At 40.8% G+C, this 21,695-nt stretch overlaps 1 protein-coding gene across 6 annotated transcripts in view; it reads right to left on the bottom strand.

Annotated features, from left to right (window-relative positions):
• Positions 1-8,027: 8,027 nt before the first annotated feature.
• METTL25 (methyltransferase like 25) overlaps positions 8,028-21,695 on the bottom strand; it is a 48,847-nt gene continuing 35,179 nt past the window's right edge. For 3 of the 6 annotated variants that reach the window (XM_061564654.1, XM_061564652.1, XM_061564653.1), the window contains exons 6-13: positions 17,929-18,085; positions 16,795-16,889; positions 14,630-14,659; positions 12,629-12,702; positions 11,947-12,040; positions 10,859-10,933; positions 10,390-10,461; positions 8,028-8,755 (exon numbers count right to left, since the gene is read on the bottom strand). In XM_061564654.1, the coding sequence (XP_061420638.1) occupies positions 8,669-8,755; positions 10,390-10,461; positions 10,859-10,933; positions 11,947-12,040; positions 12,629-12,702; positions 14,630-14,659; positions 16,795-16,889; positions 17,929-18,085 (684 nt within the window). In that variant the 3' untranslated portion in view covers positions 8,028-8,668. Of the gene's footprint in view, positions 8,756-10,389; positions 10,462-10,858; positions 10,934-11,946; positions 12,041-12,628; positions 14,660-16,794; positions 16,890-17,928; positions 18,086-21,695 lie in introns of those variants that run through there. The other 3 variants (XR_009756047.1, XR_009756046.1, XR_009756045.1) reach the window with 3 other exon arrangements.

Raw genomic sequence — 21,695 nt, 5'->3', positions numbered from 1 at the left:
TCGTTGGGCAGACAAGTGGGGGCGATTTTAGAAACAAGGCAACTCTTTGCCCCCCTCCCCTTGAAACAGACTTTACACAATTATTATAACAGTTTACCCTTAGACGGTATCCTTGTGTGTACTGACTTTATCAAAGTTATGCACGTTGAACTTATTTCGCACCGTGCGTAGCCAACCGTGCGAATCGGAGGTGCGGGGGAAGGACAACAAACTAAACACAAAAAAGGCGAAAAGCAAGCAATGGCATTGTCCCTGCAGTGTTAAGCTGACACATCTGCCAAAACACTAAATGCAGGATTGCAGGACAGAACACTTTTCAGTCACTAAATGATCGCTACAGACGTCCGCAATTGCATAGGACACCATTAGGTATGTCATTTGTGAACGGCATAGCTTGTTCAACGCACATGGGATGCACTCGCAGGGCAGGATTTACAGTATTCCCCTTTTTTCGTGTGCTAAATTGAGCATGGTCCGATGGGACAACGGCCTGCGTAATAACACGCTTCCTCTGTTTAATGTACCTACTACCCTCGTTTTGCTCTCAAGTTCTCCCTCCCCCAACCCTTTGGATGCCTCGTAAATTGCGTGACTCTTCTTCCTGTCCACAATTCGACCATCTATCATGTTTATGGCGCGCGTTCTCAACACGTCGAGATGGCAGTCAGATTGCAAAGATCAAAGCCTTTGCTCGGCTCAAGGCACCCGATACCCAGAACGGCCTCAATTACCCCCTTGCCCTCACCGGGGGAGCCGGCTTCTGTGTAATGGACAAGGGGGGCACCTGTCTCAACACACGTCTTCGCCTCCACCACACGACCTTTCCACTCCCTCCGACACCACCCCTCCTTCTACGTCTTCCAAACTGCCATGCAATGGCTAAATTCCCATGCCATCAGGCACCGCACGTGGAATCGTTGTTAAATGGGCAGTGAACTAAGTTTTATATCGTCACTATTTTAAGTTGACTCCTGTACTGGATATATATATAAAAGTCCAGTCAAAGTGGTTACCGAAACTGAAATATTCACAGGAGTTATGTATGAACTCTCGCTGATATTACGCAGTTTAAATATTAGCAATGAGAAAAATGCATGTTTTTAATAACAAATCTATAGCTGAACCTAAAGTGAATCGAAATTTGGTTAATTAATCCCAATCCAAACTCAAGAGTATGCCCAATCTGAATTTTATATTTAGCATTTCGTAATGTGCAATTCGTGTGGAAGATATATAGTAGTTCTGCTGTAGCTCTATATCACAAGACACGCATATACATGTTGGGAACAATGGTGCATTGACATCATGGGACCTCCTTTACGAGTACCAAAATATGCGAATAAGTTTTCCCCTTTTATCTGGCAACAAAATAGGTGTTCAGTTGTTAAAACACCACACTGAAACCTTTTCTAAGAAATCATGTCTGCATTAACGACAATGTCAAAATGCAAAAAAATATACTCTGATAATATATGCATTCAATCTTGATTTGAAGCTTTCGTGACTGCAGGAATCCATACTCTTTGGTTCTTTCGGTAATGTCACGTCGGTTGAAAAAATAATAGATCACGACGTTTTGATCACCACACAAGCAATCGTCTTCCTGAAGAGGATTGCTCATGGGACCTCCTTTGCATTTTGAGCACAAGTATTGTGGTTAATGCACACATGATTCCTTGTAAAAAGGTTTCAGTTTGGTGTTTTAACAACACCTGTTTTGTTGCCAGATAAAAGGGTAAAAACGTATTCTCAATGGTGCATTGGTTAGGATAATGCACTACACACCCAGGAAACCTAAGCTCAACTTTCAAAGCCATGCACATCAGTAGAGAGTGGCATCTGAACCGGACTTGTCATTACAATTGTCCCAGAATCTGTTTTTTTTTTCCTTTCCAACTAAGGTTGAAAGTGTCAATGCATTAACTCTGTCCATCTGTCTGTTGCGCGTGGTCAAGAATATTCTTAAAGATATTCCAATGTAAATTTAAATGTTGTATAAAGCTGCGCTACTATTCAGAGCTTATAATAAACAGGTAAAACTGATTAAAGTATTGTCCAAAACTTGCGTTAAAAAATAAAAACACCCAGCAATAAACGAAACGTATTCTCGGCCAAGGCGGTGACACGATCGCGACGTAATCTCGTGCTGCTTGGAAAGCAGCAATATGCAGCATCGTCGTCAACAGCCATGATCGATATACTGCTTTATGCCCGGTTGGACATGTGCTGCGTTCCCCACTTTGACTGCCACTCCACTTTTTCTTCTTGGTTCTTTCGGTAAAGTCACGTAGAAGGGAAGTAATAAAATAATAAAAATAAAACATAATAAAATAATTCTCACGACGTTATGTTTTATTTTATTACTTCCCTTTTACGTGACTTCACCGAAAGAACCAAGAAGATGAATCCCTGCAGTCACGAAAGCTTTAAATCGAAATTTGCCACTCCACTGTTATTCTTGCCCACCAGCCGCCATCGTTTATAGCCATCACATATCTTGTGCAATTTAACTTCTATTGACATTGTGATGTCTCGAGCTTGCATGCGTTCTCTGATCCATGCGTTCATAACTTTGTCTCTCAAAGTAATTCCTAGCATATAATTATCCACGGTTCTTTGGGTAAGTTTTTAGCTGCGATTCCATTTTCTTCATCAATGCCCATGTTTCTGATCCACGTCATAGCAGGACGTAAGCATTCATAAAATATTTAAAATAAATGACTTCCAAAGACACATGCATATCGGAAGGCATTACAGATTTAATGGATGATTTCATGGGACCCCAGAGACAGTTTAACATGCTAGACAGTAGATAGTATAAATCTGTACAGTTTATCTTCATGTTGGCCTATTTATGGGTATCAATGTTTTAATTTTTATTTATGATTACGTGTCCACAAGCATATCGTTTAATACCAATTCCAGTACTTAATCCAGGGGATGAGTGTATTGTGTTGCTAATGATGACATGTTCATAAGGATTACGATTCATTTATATTGTGGATTACTATATTTGGAAATATTTGCAAAACGTTGTATTTTCAATATCCCACTAAAGAGTTTCAGCGAACTATTTGGTAAAATGCAAAGTTTAAAGCATTTTTGTGGCATGTAGGCAGCGTGTGATTTTGAACAGAATTAGCTCCCTACTGCTTGGCCTTCATTCCCAGAGGCCACAACAATAAATCCAGCATCACATTTAGAGGAATGCTGCACTGCCAGCCTCTTAAACTCTGTCCATATGACAGCTCTTAGAAAACATTCCTGTTGACCTTTGAGCTTTTCTTGAAAGACAATCCCTGCTGCTGTTTTCATGGTGCTTTCCCATCCCAGAATTCTCAAGTCTATATGAGTTTGTGTAGGACAAACAAAAACAGCACACGTAAGAATGTAAAGTTTCGATATAACCCGTTCACATTTCAACAGCTGCAGATGAGAATTACATTCATGAGGGATTCTTCGATTTATGAAACAAATAAAAATTTAGAACACTGGCCACAAATTTAAGCCATCCTCTTTGAAAAACCAAAGCATCTAGAGATATGCTAGTTAGTTAATTTAAGAAATATTATTCTAATTTGGCACTTAAACATTATACTCAGTGTGGAATTATCTAACGCAATGTTAATACAACTATTCGCAGGTTCATGAAATGTCACGTATTTAAAAGTAAGTGTTAGATGGCATAAATCATGTATAAAAACCCTACAACTAAAGAGTTTGAAGACTTTTCTACACTGAACAAACTGTTTTGGCAGTTAAATTTACATCAGTGGTTTTAAGAGTGACAAATATAAAGTGTATATGTATATTTAACCCGGATAAAAGTGCAATGAAACATGCACTTTACAAGGAAGGTAATGTGCAATGTATGTCCCCTTATCCGATTTGATTTGGGTCGGTGATTAGTGCGGATCTTATTATCCGTGTTTACCTGTGCATTTGACTTTTGTTATCCATGTGGAGAAGCATGGATAAACACGGATAAATAATCGGATGAACTTTCTACCACTTCCAGCTCACTTCTCTTATCCATGCAACGGCTTGGACTATAGGAGGTAATAGGAAGACTGATACCCGTCCACTTTAGGGTCATTGTGGGTCAGGTCAAGTCCACGAATCACAGTGATACTGGAAAAATTGCCGTAATTTCCAGGTCACTGCTGTTCATACGATCACATGGAGGTATCGCTGTCATGGCAATGACGCGGAGCAAATCGTTATCGTCATCACCATCACCATCATCACTGTAATCACCAGCATTATCATCAATATCATGTAGCTGAATACAGAATTAGTCAACCCGACAGTGAATAACCCAGCACTCATCAATACATCGCCATCATTACCACCACCAGCAGCAGCAATAACATTACGAGCATAACCATCAATGAAACATTGCAATCAGCTCATGTCATGCTGTATGGATTTTTGCATTACAGGAATGTAAGAGATGGAAATGGCTTGGGAAGGCCTTCATCCAAAAGTGGATAGATTATGGCTGATGGTGATGGAAGCTTGATGGGTAAAGTTATCCCCCAACCAGATTTTGAAGTCCCAATTTCCGGAGTGAGTCAGATGCACTGATTACCGCAGCATCTGTTCAAATAAATATACTCGTGTAAATACAGGGGACTGCATGTACAGTTGTGTACAAGCACAGATCAACAAAACCTCTCGAAGATCATCGTAAACATCTGCTGTAGGTTAAAATGTTGGGCTATGGCTATCGTCGGAACAAAGAAGGCATGAAGGATTAGTCTAGCTAGTTTACACAATGCTATTATGAAGTTGCGTCAGCGAGTTTGCATGTTGTCAAATAACACTTCGAGACATTTCACACGAAACACAGTTTTTAGATTAATCTGAAAATATATGAAAATCAGGCCTGGATATGATAATTTCAGATAATCTAATTGTTTTGGATCCAAAAATGCCACATCACTTGGGTGACATCACATCCACATTTTGCTCAACAAAATTGCAGTCACGTGACATCCTTGTTAATGTACAGTGAGGGAAAAAAATATTTGATCTCCTGCTGATTTTGTACGTTTGCCCACTGACAAAAAATTATCAGTCTATAATTTTAATGGCATGTTTATTTGAACAGTGAGAGACAGAATAACAACAAAAAAATCCAGAAAAACGCATGTCAAAACTGTTATAAATTTTAATGAGGGAAATAAGTATTTGACCCCTCTGCAAAACATGACTTAGTACTTGGTGGCAAAACCCTTGTTGGCAATCACAGAGGTCAGACGTTTCTTGTAGTTGGCCACCAGGTTTGCACACATCTCAGGAGGGATTTTGTCCCACTCCTCTTTGCAGATCTTCTCCAAGTCATTAAGGTTTCGAGGCTGACGTTTGGCAACTCGAACCTTTAGCTCCCTCCACAGATTTTCTATGGGATTAAGCTCTGGAGACTGGCTAGGCCACTTCAGGACCTTAATGTGCTTCTTCTTGAGCCACTCCTTTGTTGCCTTGGCCGTGTGTTTTGGGTCATTGTCATGCTGGAATACCCATCCACGACCCATTTTCAATGCCCTGGCTGAGGGAAGGAGGTTCTCACCCAAGATTTGACGGTACATGGCCCCATCCATCTTTCCTTTGATGCGGTGAAGTTGTCCTGTCCCCTTAGCAGAGAAACACCCCCAAAGCATGTTTCCACCTCCATGTTTGGCGGTAAGGATGGTATTCTTGGAGTCATAGGCAGCATTCCTCCTCCTCCAAACACGGTGAGTTGACTTGATGCCAAAGAGCTCCATTTTGGTCTCATCTGACCACAACACTTTCACCCAGTTGTCCTCTGAATCATTCAGATGTTCATTGGCAAACTTCAGACGGGCATGTATATGTGCTTTCTTGAGCAGGGGGACCTTGCAGGCGCTACAGGATTTCAGTCCTTCACGGTGTAGTGTTTTACCAACTGTTTTCTTGGTGACTATGGCCCCAGCTGCCTTGAGATCATTGACAAGATCCTCCCGTGTAGTTCTGGGCTGATTCCTCACCGTTCTCATGATCATTGCAACTCCACGAGGTGAGATCTTACATGGAGCCACAGGACGAGGAAGATTGACAGTTCTTTTGTCTTTCTTCCATTTGCGAATAATCGCACCAACTGTTGTCACCTTTTCACCAAGCTGCTTGGCGATGGTCTTGTAGCCCATTACAGCCTTGTGTAGGTCTACAATCTTGTCCCTGACATCCTTGGAGAGCTCTTTGGTCTTGGACATGGTGGAGAGTTTGGAATCTGATTGATTGCTTCTGTGAACAGGTTCTTTTATACAGGTAACACGCTGAGATTAGGAGCACTGCCTTTAAGTGTGCTCCTAATCTCAGCTTTTTACCTGTATAAAATACACCTGGGAGCCAGAAATCTGATTGAGAGGGGGTCAAATACGTATTTCCCTCATTAAAATGCCAATCAATTTATAACATTTTTGACATGCGTTTTTCTGGATTTTGTTGTTGTTATTCTGTCTCTAACTGTTCAAATAAACCTACCATTACAATTATAGACTGATCATTTCTTTGTCAGTGGGAAAACGTACAAAATCAGCAGGGGATCAAATACTTTTTTCCCTCACTAACAGGTCACCTTTACATTCAAACTCTTGTAAATAAAAACTAAAAAAATATTGTTTTACCGATGGAACTTCATGGCAAACTTAAAATTCAACAATTAACATTGCAAAATTATGAAAATGTTTACATTTAGTGCAATATATAAATGTAGTCAATCAGAACAGGAACATACATTTTGATACTGGGCCTAAAAATGTAAGAATATATTTAAAAAACAAACGAAATCTGAAACGTATTCCTCATTGCAACGTGTTTCTCACCCAATGGGTCAGAATACATTAAGACTGTCATTTCGATTGAAATGGGAAGCCCACAACTAAAAATGAGACAAGGTCACCTCGATGCCCTCCGTGGGTGTGACACGACACATGGAGCCTTGTAGACACAGCACAGTGTGGTACATGAAGGCAAGACTCTGGCGCCAAGAGTTATGTGGAACCAATCACAGAGTATACTTGAGCAGAGGTCAGAGCGACAACCCAGGGAGCAGGAATTGAGGCATTATTCTCTTTGATTGGGAGCACATTGCAGGCAATCTTTGATTCATAGAGAAAATGGCTTCTGAGAACTTCATTTCTATTCTCTGAAAATTCATTTAAAACATAGTACAAACTTTTCTCTTATCCTGGACGATTTGTTCCTGAGAGATTTCAGCCGACAGGAGGCAGGGACATTACATGCATATTCGTCTAATAAAATTCTATGTTTGGTAACAAAAATACATAAAACAAAGTGCCCCGTGTATTCTATGTAATGACCAAGAGGTCTTGTTATTTGCAGTCGATGTTAACATCCTTTTACACTGATCGCAAGAGCAAGAGAAGTTTTTGCCAGTGCAATAAATTAACAATTTTGAAAACCAGCATGCAACCAAAACTATCCTATATTAGAAGTACAATTACAAATTGTTCTCACACCATGATTGATTTAAGAGATTAGGAATACTTTAATAAAGCAATCACTCGTATGAATTAGTGATAAAGGCAACTGGAACAATGTGAAATCTTTACACAGTTGCAGGTACGATAGACGGACGTAATATTGTCATGAATGTAATGCATGTATACATAAACTGAATCACAATTTTACATCACTGAAACTACACTGACACTATGGGGTGAAATGTTCTGCACAAAGCAAAGCAAAAAAAGCAATGTTCAGTAAACATGAAATAATATTTGCGTGAAAAGTCAGTCAACACTGTTTAGTGTTAAAACAAACCAGACTGCAGATCTTTGGTGACACCTGCTGACCAATAGTGGGTACCAGAACTTTTTATACTCTGGTTTTGTCGGTAAAGTCACGTAGGTAAAAATTAAAGAAATGAAAACAACAAAATTAAATCACGTTTCGGGCGCAACACAAGCATCCGCCACCTGATGACGGACGCTTGTGTTGCGCCCGAAACGTCGTGATTTAAAACAAAGAGTATGAATCCTTGCAGTCAAGAAAGATTCAAATCTAGAACCAAAACTTTGGTTTGTAAGTGTGAATATTTTAATTGACAGTGCATGTCACAGTAACCGCCACAAGGCAAGCGCCAATTGATATTTTATGGGGTGGGAGACCAGCACCATGTTTGGCTGCCTTTGTCTCCCCAGTGCTGCTGTTTTCTGGGCTAAATGTTGAGCAATTGCCCCTATATACTTCCCTTAGCATACACGTACTAAACCACTTAGTATGTTGTATGAGTGCAAAACATGTACACAATATAAAATATTTAGACGTAGCTATAGATATAAAATATTTATTTTACAATATTACTATAAAATACTTTACATAGGTTTCTTCCATCAAGCCTGGTGCCTCAAATGTTAAAAATAATAATTCCGAAGCAATACCATACAACTTTAGAATTGTACAAATAAACATACAAGATGGTCATTATACACAGCGATTACATTAGTTTCACTGCGGTAACCCATGAGTAAAAGCACTTGTTCCAGACAAAAGTGTATAAAATAAATATGTATAAAAACAAGGTTGTAGCTTGTCCATTACGATATGCTGATGCATTCACTATAAATATTGCTGTGAGGGCATTGGTCGCCCACTGCCATCGATCCAAGGACAGGTCATATCACCGCCTGGTAGCCACGAGTGCATAGCAGCGAGGTGATGTCAGCGGATGGAACATCTGCACTAGGGCTGCTTGGCTCACACAATCCTGCAAACGCACGAGCAGATAAAAAAAGGATTCCACGTACACATTGCACTTTTCTCGTATCGCAACAGCTCATGGCAACATATAACAAAGCTGCACAGATATAAATATAGCGTCAGCTTCTTAATGTTATTCATTTACTCTTCTGTAAGTTGTCTATTTATGTTTTCCGCAATGTATGTGGCCGTTTGAATTTCCTCCTGCGACTACTTCACGTGTCATTCTTCACCACTGAACGGTGCATTCAAGTTTTTCTCGAGTGGCTGGTTGCATGTCAACAATATCGCACAAAAGTTAAAAAATTAATTAATCTCCGAGGCTCAAAAAGCATGGAGCAGTGCTCATCTCCATTAACAGGCCTGAACCAGAGGTGGACATACCACATTCCTATGGCAGGCTGGTTTATCAATTGGCAACCTACAATTGATATTACACAAGGTGGTGCTAATTTTATTACCACAAAAAAATATGAATAATGCTATCATTATTACCACACTTGTAACGGGAACTGTAACATCCACTGTGAAGCAGACGGCTTATTTTTAATGGTTAACAACACCCGCAGTAATAACCAGGGTGGCCATTAGAATTGAACCATGATGCTCTGCAATACGAATCTGGGTCCTTTCTCTGCTCCTGATGGGCAGAGTATGCATAATGTTTGCAGATTACAGCTGTTATAACTGAACGAGACAAAACATTCACACATTTGTGCACTTGCCGACAGGGCTGAAAATACCAGCGTGCTTCTGGTCGAAATCGTAGGTGGCTAAAATGAATCCAAGCCAAAGATGTCTGTGGTCTAATAATGCCCTGACAAGGGCCCTGACAAGGGCATTATTAGCCCACTGTTCCAATTAGCCACGTAACACACACAATACACATGCGGCTGACTTTTAGAATGATGGGGCAGGTGCTCTTAAGGTACGCAGCTGCTGCAGAAGACAACATGTAGCCCTTAAATCCCCAGTGCAGGTGTTGATATAACTTCTTCAGATACCAATGTGAGGTTTAGTAAACCTCATCGAGGACTGTGCAAGACAGATATGTAATTTTTAATGGTACGCATTGAATCCATGGCACTTGTGCTGTAAACAGTAGTATAGTCTTAGCACCATGTACACCATGTACAGCCCATTTGTCATGTCACATCTGGACAAGAACCTCCACCAATCGGTCCAGGCAGTGAGGGTTATTTGACCGTACTTCACCATGCTGGTTAGTGCCGGTTGGTGAAGGTGGGGGGAGGAGTAGCCGTACTGCCCACAACACCTATTGCCTTACGGTTGTGTTCTATGCTTGCCCTTCCAGCACTATCCAGGTTCAAACCTGCTTAGCCTCCAAGGTCTGGTGAGGTCGGGCACATTCTGAGCAATTAGGTTATAGCCTTTACCACCACCAAGAAGACATATATATATATTGATAACCACCTTTTAGCACAAGATGGTAGTATTAAATACTCTGCCTGTGCCAAGCTAGGTGCACGTTCATACAATGTAGAGTGGCCAAGGCATTTAGAAAACAGAACATTGTGGTTATGGTTTAACAAATGCAAAATAAAATAAACGGTAGTGATTGCTTTCCAATGTATGCTGTTATTAACTCAAACTAACATTACTTTAGGTTCAGTCCTGTACCTGTTCCAAGAGAAAGCACAGTCTGTCCATTAGGATGATGCCCTCAATGCAAGGAGCAAGGATCACCTTGAGCTGTTCACAGAGGAGAGAGAGAAAATGCACATAAATCAGTGCACAATCGTACAGGAAGAAGCAGTTCCAAGTCCACGTGTTTTACGAATGTGACCAAACTATGAAGTATATTCTTGGTTCTTTCGGTAAAGTCACGTAGAAGGGAAATAATAGAAGGGAAAAAATGAAATAATGATAAAAATAAAACAATTGTTTTATATAATAAAAATAAAGCAATTGTTATTTTCATTATTAAAATAATAATAAAAAAAGTTGTTTTAATTTTATTATTTTATTATTTCCCTTCTACGTGACTTTACCAAAAGAACCAAGAATATGAATCCCTGCAGTCACGAAAGCTGTAAATCGAAATTTCAACTGTGAAGTGTGGCCCGACAGACAGGGTGTGTCACCGTACCATGTTAAAGGCTTCCATCTCTGGCAAGCGAGGGAGGAATTTGCTGTAGTAATCTTGAATGTCAGCATCACTCAACTGAGAATACGATAACAGGCAAAGTCACATTGTTATATTGTACAAAGCAAGACAAGCACACACACACATGATTGACACATTTCAGACTTAGGAATACCTTTGAGAAAGGCAGTGCACGAGCTGTTATATGGCATAAGTAGAACATTTCTGAGGACAATTCTTTCAGATGCTTATCATATCGGGGCAAGGTGCAGCCCCCTGCACTTACTTGCTCATGCCACTGCTGGCCAAAGTGCCACCACTAGAGGAAGCTCAAGAGCAGTGGTTCTCAAACCGGGGTCAACGAACCGCTGGGGGTACACGTGGAAATGTCCCAGGTTTGTACACGAGTTGATTTATGAATGTGTGAAATAAATATCATACACGAGACATTGGTGAATAGAGTATGAATATGCTATGGATCTGCCAATATAAAATAACATAAAAAAGTTGAAATCCACATGGTAACCGATAACGATATAAAATACCTTTCTAAACTCATTGATCATAAACAATGTGGTTTCCAAGAGTAACCAGCGAGCGAGAACAAATTACATTACGCGTCACAGAGCGTCCGTTAACTTTTTTTAATTTGCTTGCTTGTTAGGATACTTCACAAAATTGGCAATTGGTTAAAATATTGATGTTCGTTATTCATACATTGATTTCTCACAACCATGTTGGGTCAGGCAAGGGGGTATATTTGGTTGAAACAAATTTCAAATAGGGGTACAGTAGCAGAAAAAGTTTAAGAACCACTGCTCTAGAAAAACCTAGATGGTATTTGTCCACCTCTTCCACACTGAGCAGACATATTTAAAGAGATGGGAGTACCCACACTTTACCCCATTACACATGACCTGCCAAGCAACTGGTGTAACCACGTGTACTGCTGGGAGAACAGAGGCAGGTGGATTTAAAAAGCTTGCCCACACTTTCAACCGCCGTACTGGGGATATGAAATGTCCAGTGCAAGTGTGCTAACCATTAAATCCGCACCGATTCTTAAATGTGAGTGATGCACATTGACCAACCTTTGAGTCATCCAATTCCAACTTCTGCAGCGCCTTTCGGGTGTAGTCCAGGAATGAGGTGGACTTTGCGTACGTCTTGCCCACACGCTTGGTGCTAGAGGGATCAGCGATGACCAACACGTTTGAACGTTTCATCCAATTTCTCAAAAATTGACTCCCAACAACACGTGTAAAGAACATAAAACCTCAGTAAGTGTACCAATAAGCCATGACTCGGATGTTCATTAACGTAAACCAATTTTGGTGGATGATGCACATAACACATTTTATATTTTCAAACCACATTACTAAAAGTGCATCACATATGTAATATACTATGTCTGTTCAAGGCCAGGATCTCAAAAGTGCCGGCTACATACTCTGATATTGGAATTATCCCTATAAACCACCTAACCACATTTTCAACTCGTGCTTTCTAAGCAAATCACGATGTATTTATGGTGAACTTCTTTCGCACCGTTCGTAGCCAACCATGCTAATCGGAGGTACAGGGGAAAGACAATAAACGAAACACAACAAACAGACCAAGAGAAATGAGTTTAAATATAAACTTCCTAATATCGGAAGAAAGAGCATTCCAAACGGCCGAAGAAGTGCAATTGAAAGCGCGCGATGTGTTGACCGTCTTGTAGTTTGGTCGTGGGAGCTGAGCACGCACTGTTGTGAGCAGTGATAATTCTACCTGCTGAGGCTTCCATAATGGTCTTCAACGAGCACCTGCAGCACTGCTCGATAGAACAGTGACTCAGTGAGCAACTGCCAAAAAAGGAACAATAAATTAGTTTAACAATAACGCACAACACTAAACTGTATTTGTCTTTTCCTCTTTTATCATATACTGTTAACTTCTTGAGACTGCAATTGCTGTATGTTATTTTCACACAATCGAGCAATTTACTGCCGACAAGAATAAGTGCGCCCCTCAGACTATTAACGCTTCTTACTTTATTTAGAATACCCACTTACGCGCACGTGCTTTGCATGCTCTGCCTAACTCAATATTTTTATTCTTAGATTTGTTTCATTGCTGTTCCTCATGTCCTGTAAAGTGATGCCCTCAATTGTATACCTTTGAATGTTGAATTTTTTAAATTATTGTTGTTCTGTATTTTTTATTTTTGTTTAACATGTAGGCTTTCACGACCAATATTATTTATATTAAAGTTTTTTTAACATTTACGCGATCTAACCTAAATGAAAAAACTTTATCATGACTAACTATTGTTGTTCCGTATTTTGAATCACTGTGGTTCTGTATGCTTACGCCGTGCTATCTCTAATACAGTACTCCGCAGGTCTCTCTTGCAAAGCAGTCTTTCGCTAAATGTTACTCACCCACGTCACCAAATAAAATGGAACTGAACACATTTTATTACAATAAATACTGAATTACATTCTGTAATAAGCTGGACAAAATAGCAAAATGTAGGGTTTTATTCCCCATTAAAGTTTGCAAATAGCATGCACATAATTAATTGCAAACATCTTAACATGGTCTAGCAAAAGTGGTTAAAGTGCATAAGTTGCCCACATAGCCTCATCTGGCTTTTATAATGAAATACTTAGGTGTGCTGACAGCTGCTTTCAATGCCAGTTACAATCACGTATTGGTCACGTAAAGGAATTTAACAACAGGTTTCTAAGCATTAACTGCTGGAGTCATTTTGCTATGTGCAATGAAAGACTAATGTGCAGATTGAACAGAAACTGAATGTTGGATTCAGCAGTACATCGTGACACTGCGATCAAATGTGCATTTGCATCTTCAATAACTATCTGATGGTCTGTATTCTCTCCTAATGCGATGTTAATTTGAAATTTGCAAAGTTGGAACAAACCATTTAATTTTCCACTGACAAGATTGCTGTAAACTATCATCTATCATTTTACATTCAATTTAAGAGGTGATAAAGTTACACTCAACGCAACTGTCACATCCAATAATGCTGACGTGAATGTTTGCTGCAGATCATTTACATATGTTGCACTGTCACTTTGGATTGTACAATATCATGTGCATTGCATCTAATTTATATGCCCTACCAATTATACACTATTCCATACATCAAACCACTGAATGGAAAGTATGATTGATTATCACTAGAAATGTATCCTAACTCATAATCAGAATGTTTGAATGAATTACAAAAATACGGCCTTTGTAGATACTCCCATAAATAAAACTCAACTGTATCAAATGATGTTGGGGAAGATGCCACTGTCACTTTGCATTGTTACACTCTGTCATTCGGTTCCTGTCAAAAGACAAGTCAAATTGCTCCCACATTCAAATGCACATGGGGTGGCTCTCATTTCTATTGGTAGCCATGTGTCAGTGGTGAAAACCTCACATTCATATAATAGGATTAATTCTCTCCATAAGACAACCACTGTAAACTACCCACAAAGTTAAACTCATTTCATTGACCTTGGAGGGGTGATGTGCTGAGTTGTCCCCCAACCGTGGTTATAACAAATAGTGCAGTGCAGGAGCACCGAAGAGCAAATTTGAATCAGCTTTCCCTTGAGCACATGGGGGTGAGTGCTTTCGCATACCAGTGTTTAGACAATTACCACAATTAGCAGTCGGCTAGCTTTGACGGATGTGATCATTTATACGAAACGTAACCTCTACTTAATTCAGTATTCATAAAAGCTCAAATAGAAAGACATTAAATCGTACCCCCTTTCCAGAAGTAACTCGTTCGGGTGCCTGAAAACAAAACCACAACATTCACAATGATGACCATGGAAACCGGAAACGTTCGAGACAATTGCAGTTAAAATGAAGATAAGAGTACAGTGATCGCTGTGTTATCCGATTTTATGTAGGGGCAGATCCTATTCATCATGTTTATCTGTGAAAATTACCTCATTTACCAATGTGGTGAAGTGTGAACAAACACAAATAATACCATTCATTTGTGAGTGCTTTCAGGTCACCCTTCATGTACATGCTATCGGTATAGCAGAATTCATTTAGTAGCTCTGGAAGATCACTTTCTGGTGGTCAGCCCGCTGCCCTACAGTCCCGAGGACCCGAGTCAACTTTTGTTTAGGCACAACATCGGCAAGAAATAGCGTCTGGATGTCATCCTTAGATTGACCTCGTTTAACTCGGAACAAAGTGAGTACCTGATAATTAATCGATGCACATCTGCTGCCGTTGTCTATCCATTGCATAGCACCAACAGTATTGATTCAGTACGTGCAAGCTCTGGATCAGTATTGACACACAAGCGTCTCGTCAGCTGAGTCAGGCTTTCTCGATTCAATGCTGGTAAACTGCCCCATGTTATAAACAAGAACCTTCTTTGTAAACGTAGTGCTGGTCACACCATCCCCCAGAGCAAGCATGGTGCTGGTCATACCACCCCATTATGTTTTATGTCTGCTTTAACATAACCTCAATGATAGCACTTGTTCCTATATTCTACAGGGGTAACAATAGTCATCTCTGTCATTGGGTTAGGCATAGTTATATATCTCGAGGCACATGCACACATTTAGATTTGGCAATCCACTTTTGTGGATATTTTGCTTCCACTAACTCTCCTTGCGCAGTCAGTGTCCTGATTAACTGCTACACAGCATTTACAGAAGCCATATCAGCGCCGCTCAGGCATCATGTATGACGCATGGGGCATTGTGTCCAATGCACCAGCGTGATAATACGCAGGGAAAACACATACAAAATGGCAGAAATTACTGCCAAGCCTCTGAATCAGCAGAATTGTTTAATTACACCACATGACGTAAATAAAACTTACCTAGAAAGTGTTCAATGGAAGTATTGCCGTCATTCTTCCTATAAATAGTTGTCACTTATTGCGCATTGGTGCACAGTTTAGGACAAACACGTTTGTGTTCAACTCTCGAGCGAGGTTGCAATTCGTATGAGACAAAAGTGGAATCGTCTCCACGCTACACGAGCGCGGGGGCGTGCTTAACTACGTTAACAGCCACAAGCCAGAGGTGGAAATTCCACCATTTGTACGGTTGGGGGCCACTCTCTTCAAAGGACAACTACAGTTAACATCACACAAAGTGATACTTATTTTACTGCACTGACAGGGATGATGGGGTTGGGTTGGCAACCAATCAGGATTTGAATTTGCTACTTTTCAAATGTATACAGTACATCCAGATAACCAACCCTTATCTAAACCAATCAAAGAATCAATCCAAGACATATAATATGCTATATTTAGCAAAAAGGTTACATCGATGCACGGATGACACTAAGAAAATTAAACTTAACATGAGGAACTGCCCTCCACGATGATGCAAACTGGCACGTTCAGGCGTTATAACTTCTGACGATTTGCAAGGAACCATGGTCTTGGAATTTGAGGGGTTGAGTTGTAGGTTGGTTAACATCAGCCAGTGTTGTAGAGCTGATGTACATTCTGAGCACAAGTTTATTGTATCAGTATCTGATGCAAACTGGACAATGCAAACAAACACGTGACTTAAGACACACCTTTGTCCGACCAGAATGAGAATAGTGAACTCAGCTAGACACCTACTCAATAGGACTGACCCACGAACCACAGAAGGCCTGGCCATCTGTGCTACAGGAAAACCTCGCTGAACGCGGTTTTATTGAATGCTTCAGATCCAACATCACAATACAGTGGAAGCTGGTTATAAGCAAACTTCATAACCGGCCCAGTTCGGGTATAAGCAACACATGCTTATGTTACGCAGGTGGGGGGTGGGAGATGAATGGTAACTACTGATACAAGCACACTACCTGGAGCCATATGCACACATTGCACTTTGCTCCTAAGGGGTGTGGGTCAACCCACATCGTACTGTATGCAATAAACACCGTGCCTCCCTTACCAGGCAGGCAGACATGCGCGCGTTCCTTCCAATTGTGCAGTGAAGCGACTTGAGATGGTCACTCATGGGAAACCCATATGCCTGCGATTCATCGTCTGCATCGCACGTAACAAGACATTAATAAGGATACAATGTTGGGATAATGAGATGGCAACAAAAAATACTTTACAAATCTAATGCTGTGATGAAGTTACTTTGAAGCTTCGGTCTCTGCATACCAAGCACACCAATGTAATGAAGTGCATCGATTTTTTTCAAGTCAATGTGTCTCTGTGGTAAAATGAGAGTGGGGAGCGGTGCCCATTTCGTTTGTTAGTTCTGAGTTAGCTGTAGAAATGATACTGAACCACGATATCGATGTTAGGTAGTAATGCAATCGGAACAGCAAGTAATTGCTTAATTTCTGTCTCGCAAGGGTAACACTGAAGGATGGCTTAATTTTTCCGAAGAAGCTAGTCTGTTACTTTTAAAATATTCTCCATCCCAGTGATCTTGTGGTGATGCTTGGAGCTGTAATACACGTGCCACTGCTATACAACTGCAAATTATACAAAATGGTACTGAAAGGATTGCCACTCATGTAGGCAGGCTTATGTGAACTGCAGCTGAAGGACTTTAAAGTAAACAATATTTATATTGAACACAAAAAAATCATTATCTCATCAGCAATCAAGCTTGGATCAAACTAGAACCCATATCCCAAGGAGAGTGTCATTGCCTATAACATCTGGCAATTTACCAGCATCGATTCAAACGAGTCTGACTCTGCTGATGAGACACTCTATGTCGAAACCAGTCCAGGGTTTTTGCTTGTACCGCATCAATCCTGATAAAATGATGCACTCGCTGTGTGGCTGATGGGTTGTGTTTGAAAGACTTTAATATTACGTGTAGAGACAGATATATGAAGACATTGCTTGAGCTACTTAATTGTTCTGGAAGTACAGCAAAGCATAAAAACTCTCCAATACATTCGTGAAAAAAAAATTCTAAAAGTTACGGGGAAAAAGGATATCGTGACGATTGCCACATCGTGAAAAATTTACATATCATCGCGAAATGGTAACATCGCGGGAATCTTGGTGCACACGTACAAGTGAGACAGATGCCAAGGGGGGGAGGACCCGGCCGTACCTGCTGCCGGGGAGCTGTGCAGCTGAGGTGGCTCGGACAGCAGGTGGTAGCAGCAGCCCACGCTGCACACGCCGCGCAGCTCCGCTCTCCCGGAGAACAGCCGCAACGTGGTGGCCGCCAGGTCTCCGCACGTGTGCAGCCCCACCAGCAGCCCCGTCTGCGGTGCAGACACGTTCAACTCGTCACGCACAGCCTCCCCCTTCCTCCCATCAGATGCTCTCATTCCGTAGGCGACACGAAGGGCTGGATTAACGCAGGGTGCATTAACGCAGGCGCCGTGTTCTTCACAAAATTTGAAGGGGGGGGGGAGACACTTTCACCGAGACATCATCAGTGTGTGGGCCGCCATACCGCCAGCAAGGAGTGTTTTCACATTTGTGTATTGTCGGGTGAGCCCGCACGTCAGGGGCTGCACTAAAGGCCACCAGGCGCCGCCAGTGGCCTGCGGGCCTTGTTTTGAAGAACACTGGCCCAGGGTTTAGGATTTTGCCAATTTACAATCGTTGAAACACAACAGCGGAGCACTCCAATAAACCCTGGACAGGAGCCTCAACGGTTGAGCGAGAAGCTCGCAATCGGATCCTGGTTGGGGGTTGACTCAGCCCATCACCCTTCCGGGTCATTAAAACTAGTACCATCTTGTGGGGAAGTACACAGTGGTTGTCCTCTGGGTAGACTGGCTTCTGCCAAAGGAATGTGGAATGTCTACGACTGGCTCAAGGCTGTAAACAGAAGATGGGAATCGTGGCAATGCTCATATGAGCAAGAAATCACTTACACGTTTTTGACTTGTTGAATAGTAAACAACCATATTCACACGTGCAAAACATACATTTAATAGAGCACTGGAAATAACAAATGTATCAAGAGTGGTTAGAATTTGAGTGAATTGCAGGGTCAAATTAGGCAATTACATTCAACCTTAAAGCACATGGTTTCCACACCGCAAGTTAAGCAGTTGGTGAGGATCGATACGAAACATGTGTAATTATATAACAAGTTATTGATATGTTTAATATAAAATTGATATGTTTAATATAAAAAAATGCCCATATGGTGTAATTTTGTTTCAACCATGCGTGTGCTTAATTCTTCACATTAACTAGATCATGCTTTGTACTCATGAAGTATGATCTAGTTCAAGACAGTGCTGATGTTTACTCTGCCTACAAGCATTCTGACTGAATAATAAAGACTTTTGGGTTAGATCGTGTAAGTATAAATGTGTCGCAACCCTCCACCACCCGACACGGTGGTGGAGGGTTGCGAACACACCGGTGGGCTGAAGAAGTAACTAATTGTCGTTTTGTTAACGTGACACATTTTTTACCGATTGGCCGTGTCGGGTGGTGGAGGGTTGCGACACATTTATACTTACGCGATCTAACCCAAAAGTCTTTATTATGAATAATACTGCTCACGAAAGCCTACGTGTTAAACTGATTCTTACTGAAGACAGCCAGCCCAACAGTACAGGTTCTGGTGACCCAAACCTGCTTCAAAAATGCATACAGATGGGTATCAAACCCAGCACAGTTTGGCTTAACAACCACATACCTCTCTGCACATTACCACAGCCAGATTAGCAGATAGACACTTTTCCAACAGCAGCTAAACACAAGAGCATGCCATATATATTTCTCACGTTTTTATTCTTTCTCTGTATCTGCTGTCTTTTCTATCTACACTTCTGTTGCATATACCTTGTGCCTCTGTGCAGTCTCCGTCTCATTAATGCATCGATTGCTATCTCTCTGTTTTGTTGCCTCACTTACAACTCTTTTGCCTTTCCCTGTGTCTGCTTTCTTATGCATTCAACTATTAGTTTCTTTCCTTTCCGGATCCAATTTAGGAGAAAAAACTGGATTCTAAAAATAGACGAAAACTGAAAAGAAAAAAAGTAGCAGAAAGCATGATAAAGTGTTACCAGAACAAAAACACTTCATAATAAAGGTTTTTGGGTTACAGCATGTAAGTATGAATGTGTCATAGCCCTCCACCACCCGACACAGCGAGTAAGGTTTGTCACGTAAACAACGCACCAATTAGTTACTACTTCAGCCCACCGTGTGTTGGAGAGTAAATCCACAACTTTTACAATTTGAATACGACGTTTCACTGGTAATTACATCCATCATCATCGGGCGAAAGCCTATATGTAAAAAAAAACACTTGATACAACCTAGAAACTGAGAAAACCTAATAATGACTTGTAATAATTGTCACACTACAAAGCTAATTATAGTTAAGCAACTCGTGGACAGTAATAGTAGGTTTTTACCCTTTTAACTGGTACAAAACTGACACCTTTATTCAAGGCATCATGTTTGCAATGACCACAACACAAGTAGTCAAAAAAGCAAACAAAAAGAAGCAACTCTGATAAGGATGATAATATGCACTGTCTTATCATCCTTATCAGAGTTGCTTCTTTTTGTTTGCTTTTTTGACTACTTGTGTTGTGGTCATTGCAAACATGATGCCTTGAATAAAGGTGTCAGTTTTGTACCAGTTAAAAGGGTAAAAACCTACTATTATATTTTGCCACTGGTAAAAGAGATCTCATAGTCGTGGACAGTACTTTACGGTGTAAAAGAGCACACCTTGTTACACGCGTGCACATATTATAACGTTTAATTTAAAAGGTGTTGTTTTTACAATTTCGTTTATATGCTTAAACGTTGTGATGGATCGTCGTTGGCCATGAAGTCTAATGGTGCACAATAGGCGAGCCCTTGGGGAAGAAGTGAAGGGAGCCTAGAACTCGATTATTTATTCAAGCAACGATGTGCACATTCTGTGCAAATGTATTATTGATACATTTGCACAGAATGTGCCCATCATTCTGTGCAAATGAATTATTGATAGTCCTCTAATAAACGATTTGGTTGGCACCGTGGTAAGGGCGAATGACTCACAATCGTAAGGATGTGAGAGTTCAAATTCCATCTGCTGGAGAGGGGAGCTAAGCCGTTCACAGCTGAGCTTGGAAACAATTTGACTTTCCATGCCGAGTACATTATAACGTGGCGATCAATTTCTATCGTCTAAATATAACGATTGGGAATACGAGAGGAAATACGACATGCTGACCCAATGAAGTCAACTGAAATCTAATAACAAAAATCAAAGCGGCTAAAGCAGTGAAAGTGACTCTTAAATTTGACCCTTTTTAACGGTGGGAATCTGTGGGGTTTTGCTTTTAAAACATACGTTTATACATTCACCTGCATATTTATCACATCCGTTGATGATAACATTCTTGACAACATAATGCTTGAGAAAGATCTTTTGAATTCCATGATCAGCCATTATCTACTCACTGCTGGATGAGGGCCTCACCACTGCACATTGCTACTGCTCCTTGTCTATCATCTCCTGAACATCAGTTGATCTCATTGCTCTACCTCCACGGTAGTCATTTTCTCTGGCGAGTTCCCTCTGTGGCTGCCATTCGTCAAAAGTTAATCAGCTGCCATTCCTGTTCGCAATGTACTCTGTCCAAATTCAAACGCTTTTCTTAACATCTTGTCACGGTGGCGAGATGTTAATTACCTCGCCTGGTATGCAGGAGGTCGTGGATTTGATCCCGACCCTGATGCTTGCTGTATATTTGGAGTTTGTATGCTCTCCCCATGGTTGCATGGATTTTTCTCTGGGTCCTCCAGTTTTTCCCTCCACATTTAGAAACATGCGTTTAAGAGTATTTGGCTGCTATACATTTCCACGTAATAAGCCACTTCCTTGAGCTATCATTTGCGGCCAGG

This window comes from Lethenteron reissneri, chromosome 33 (genome assembly GCF_015708825.2).
Source record: "Lethenteron reissneri isolate LAM-NWPU_2019-01 chromosome 33, ASM1570882v1, whole genome shotgun sequence".
NCBI lineage: Eukaryota > Metazoa > Chordata > Hyperoartia > Petromyzontiformes > Petromyzontidae > Lethenteron > Lethenteron reissneri.
Note: the sequence above shows the minus strand (reverse complement) of the source record. Positions and strands in the feature narration are given on the sequence as shown.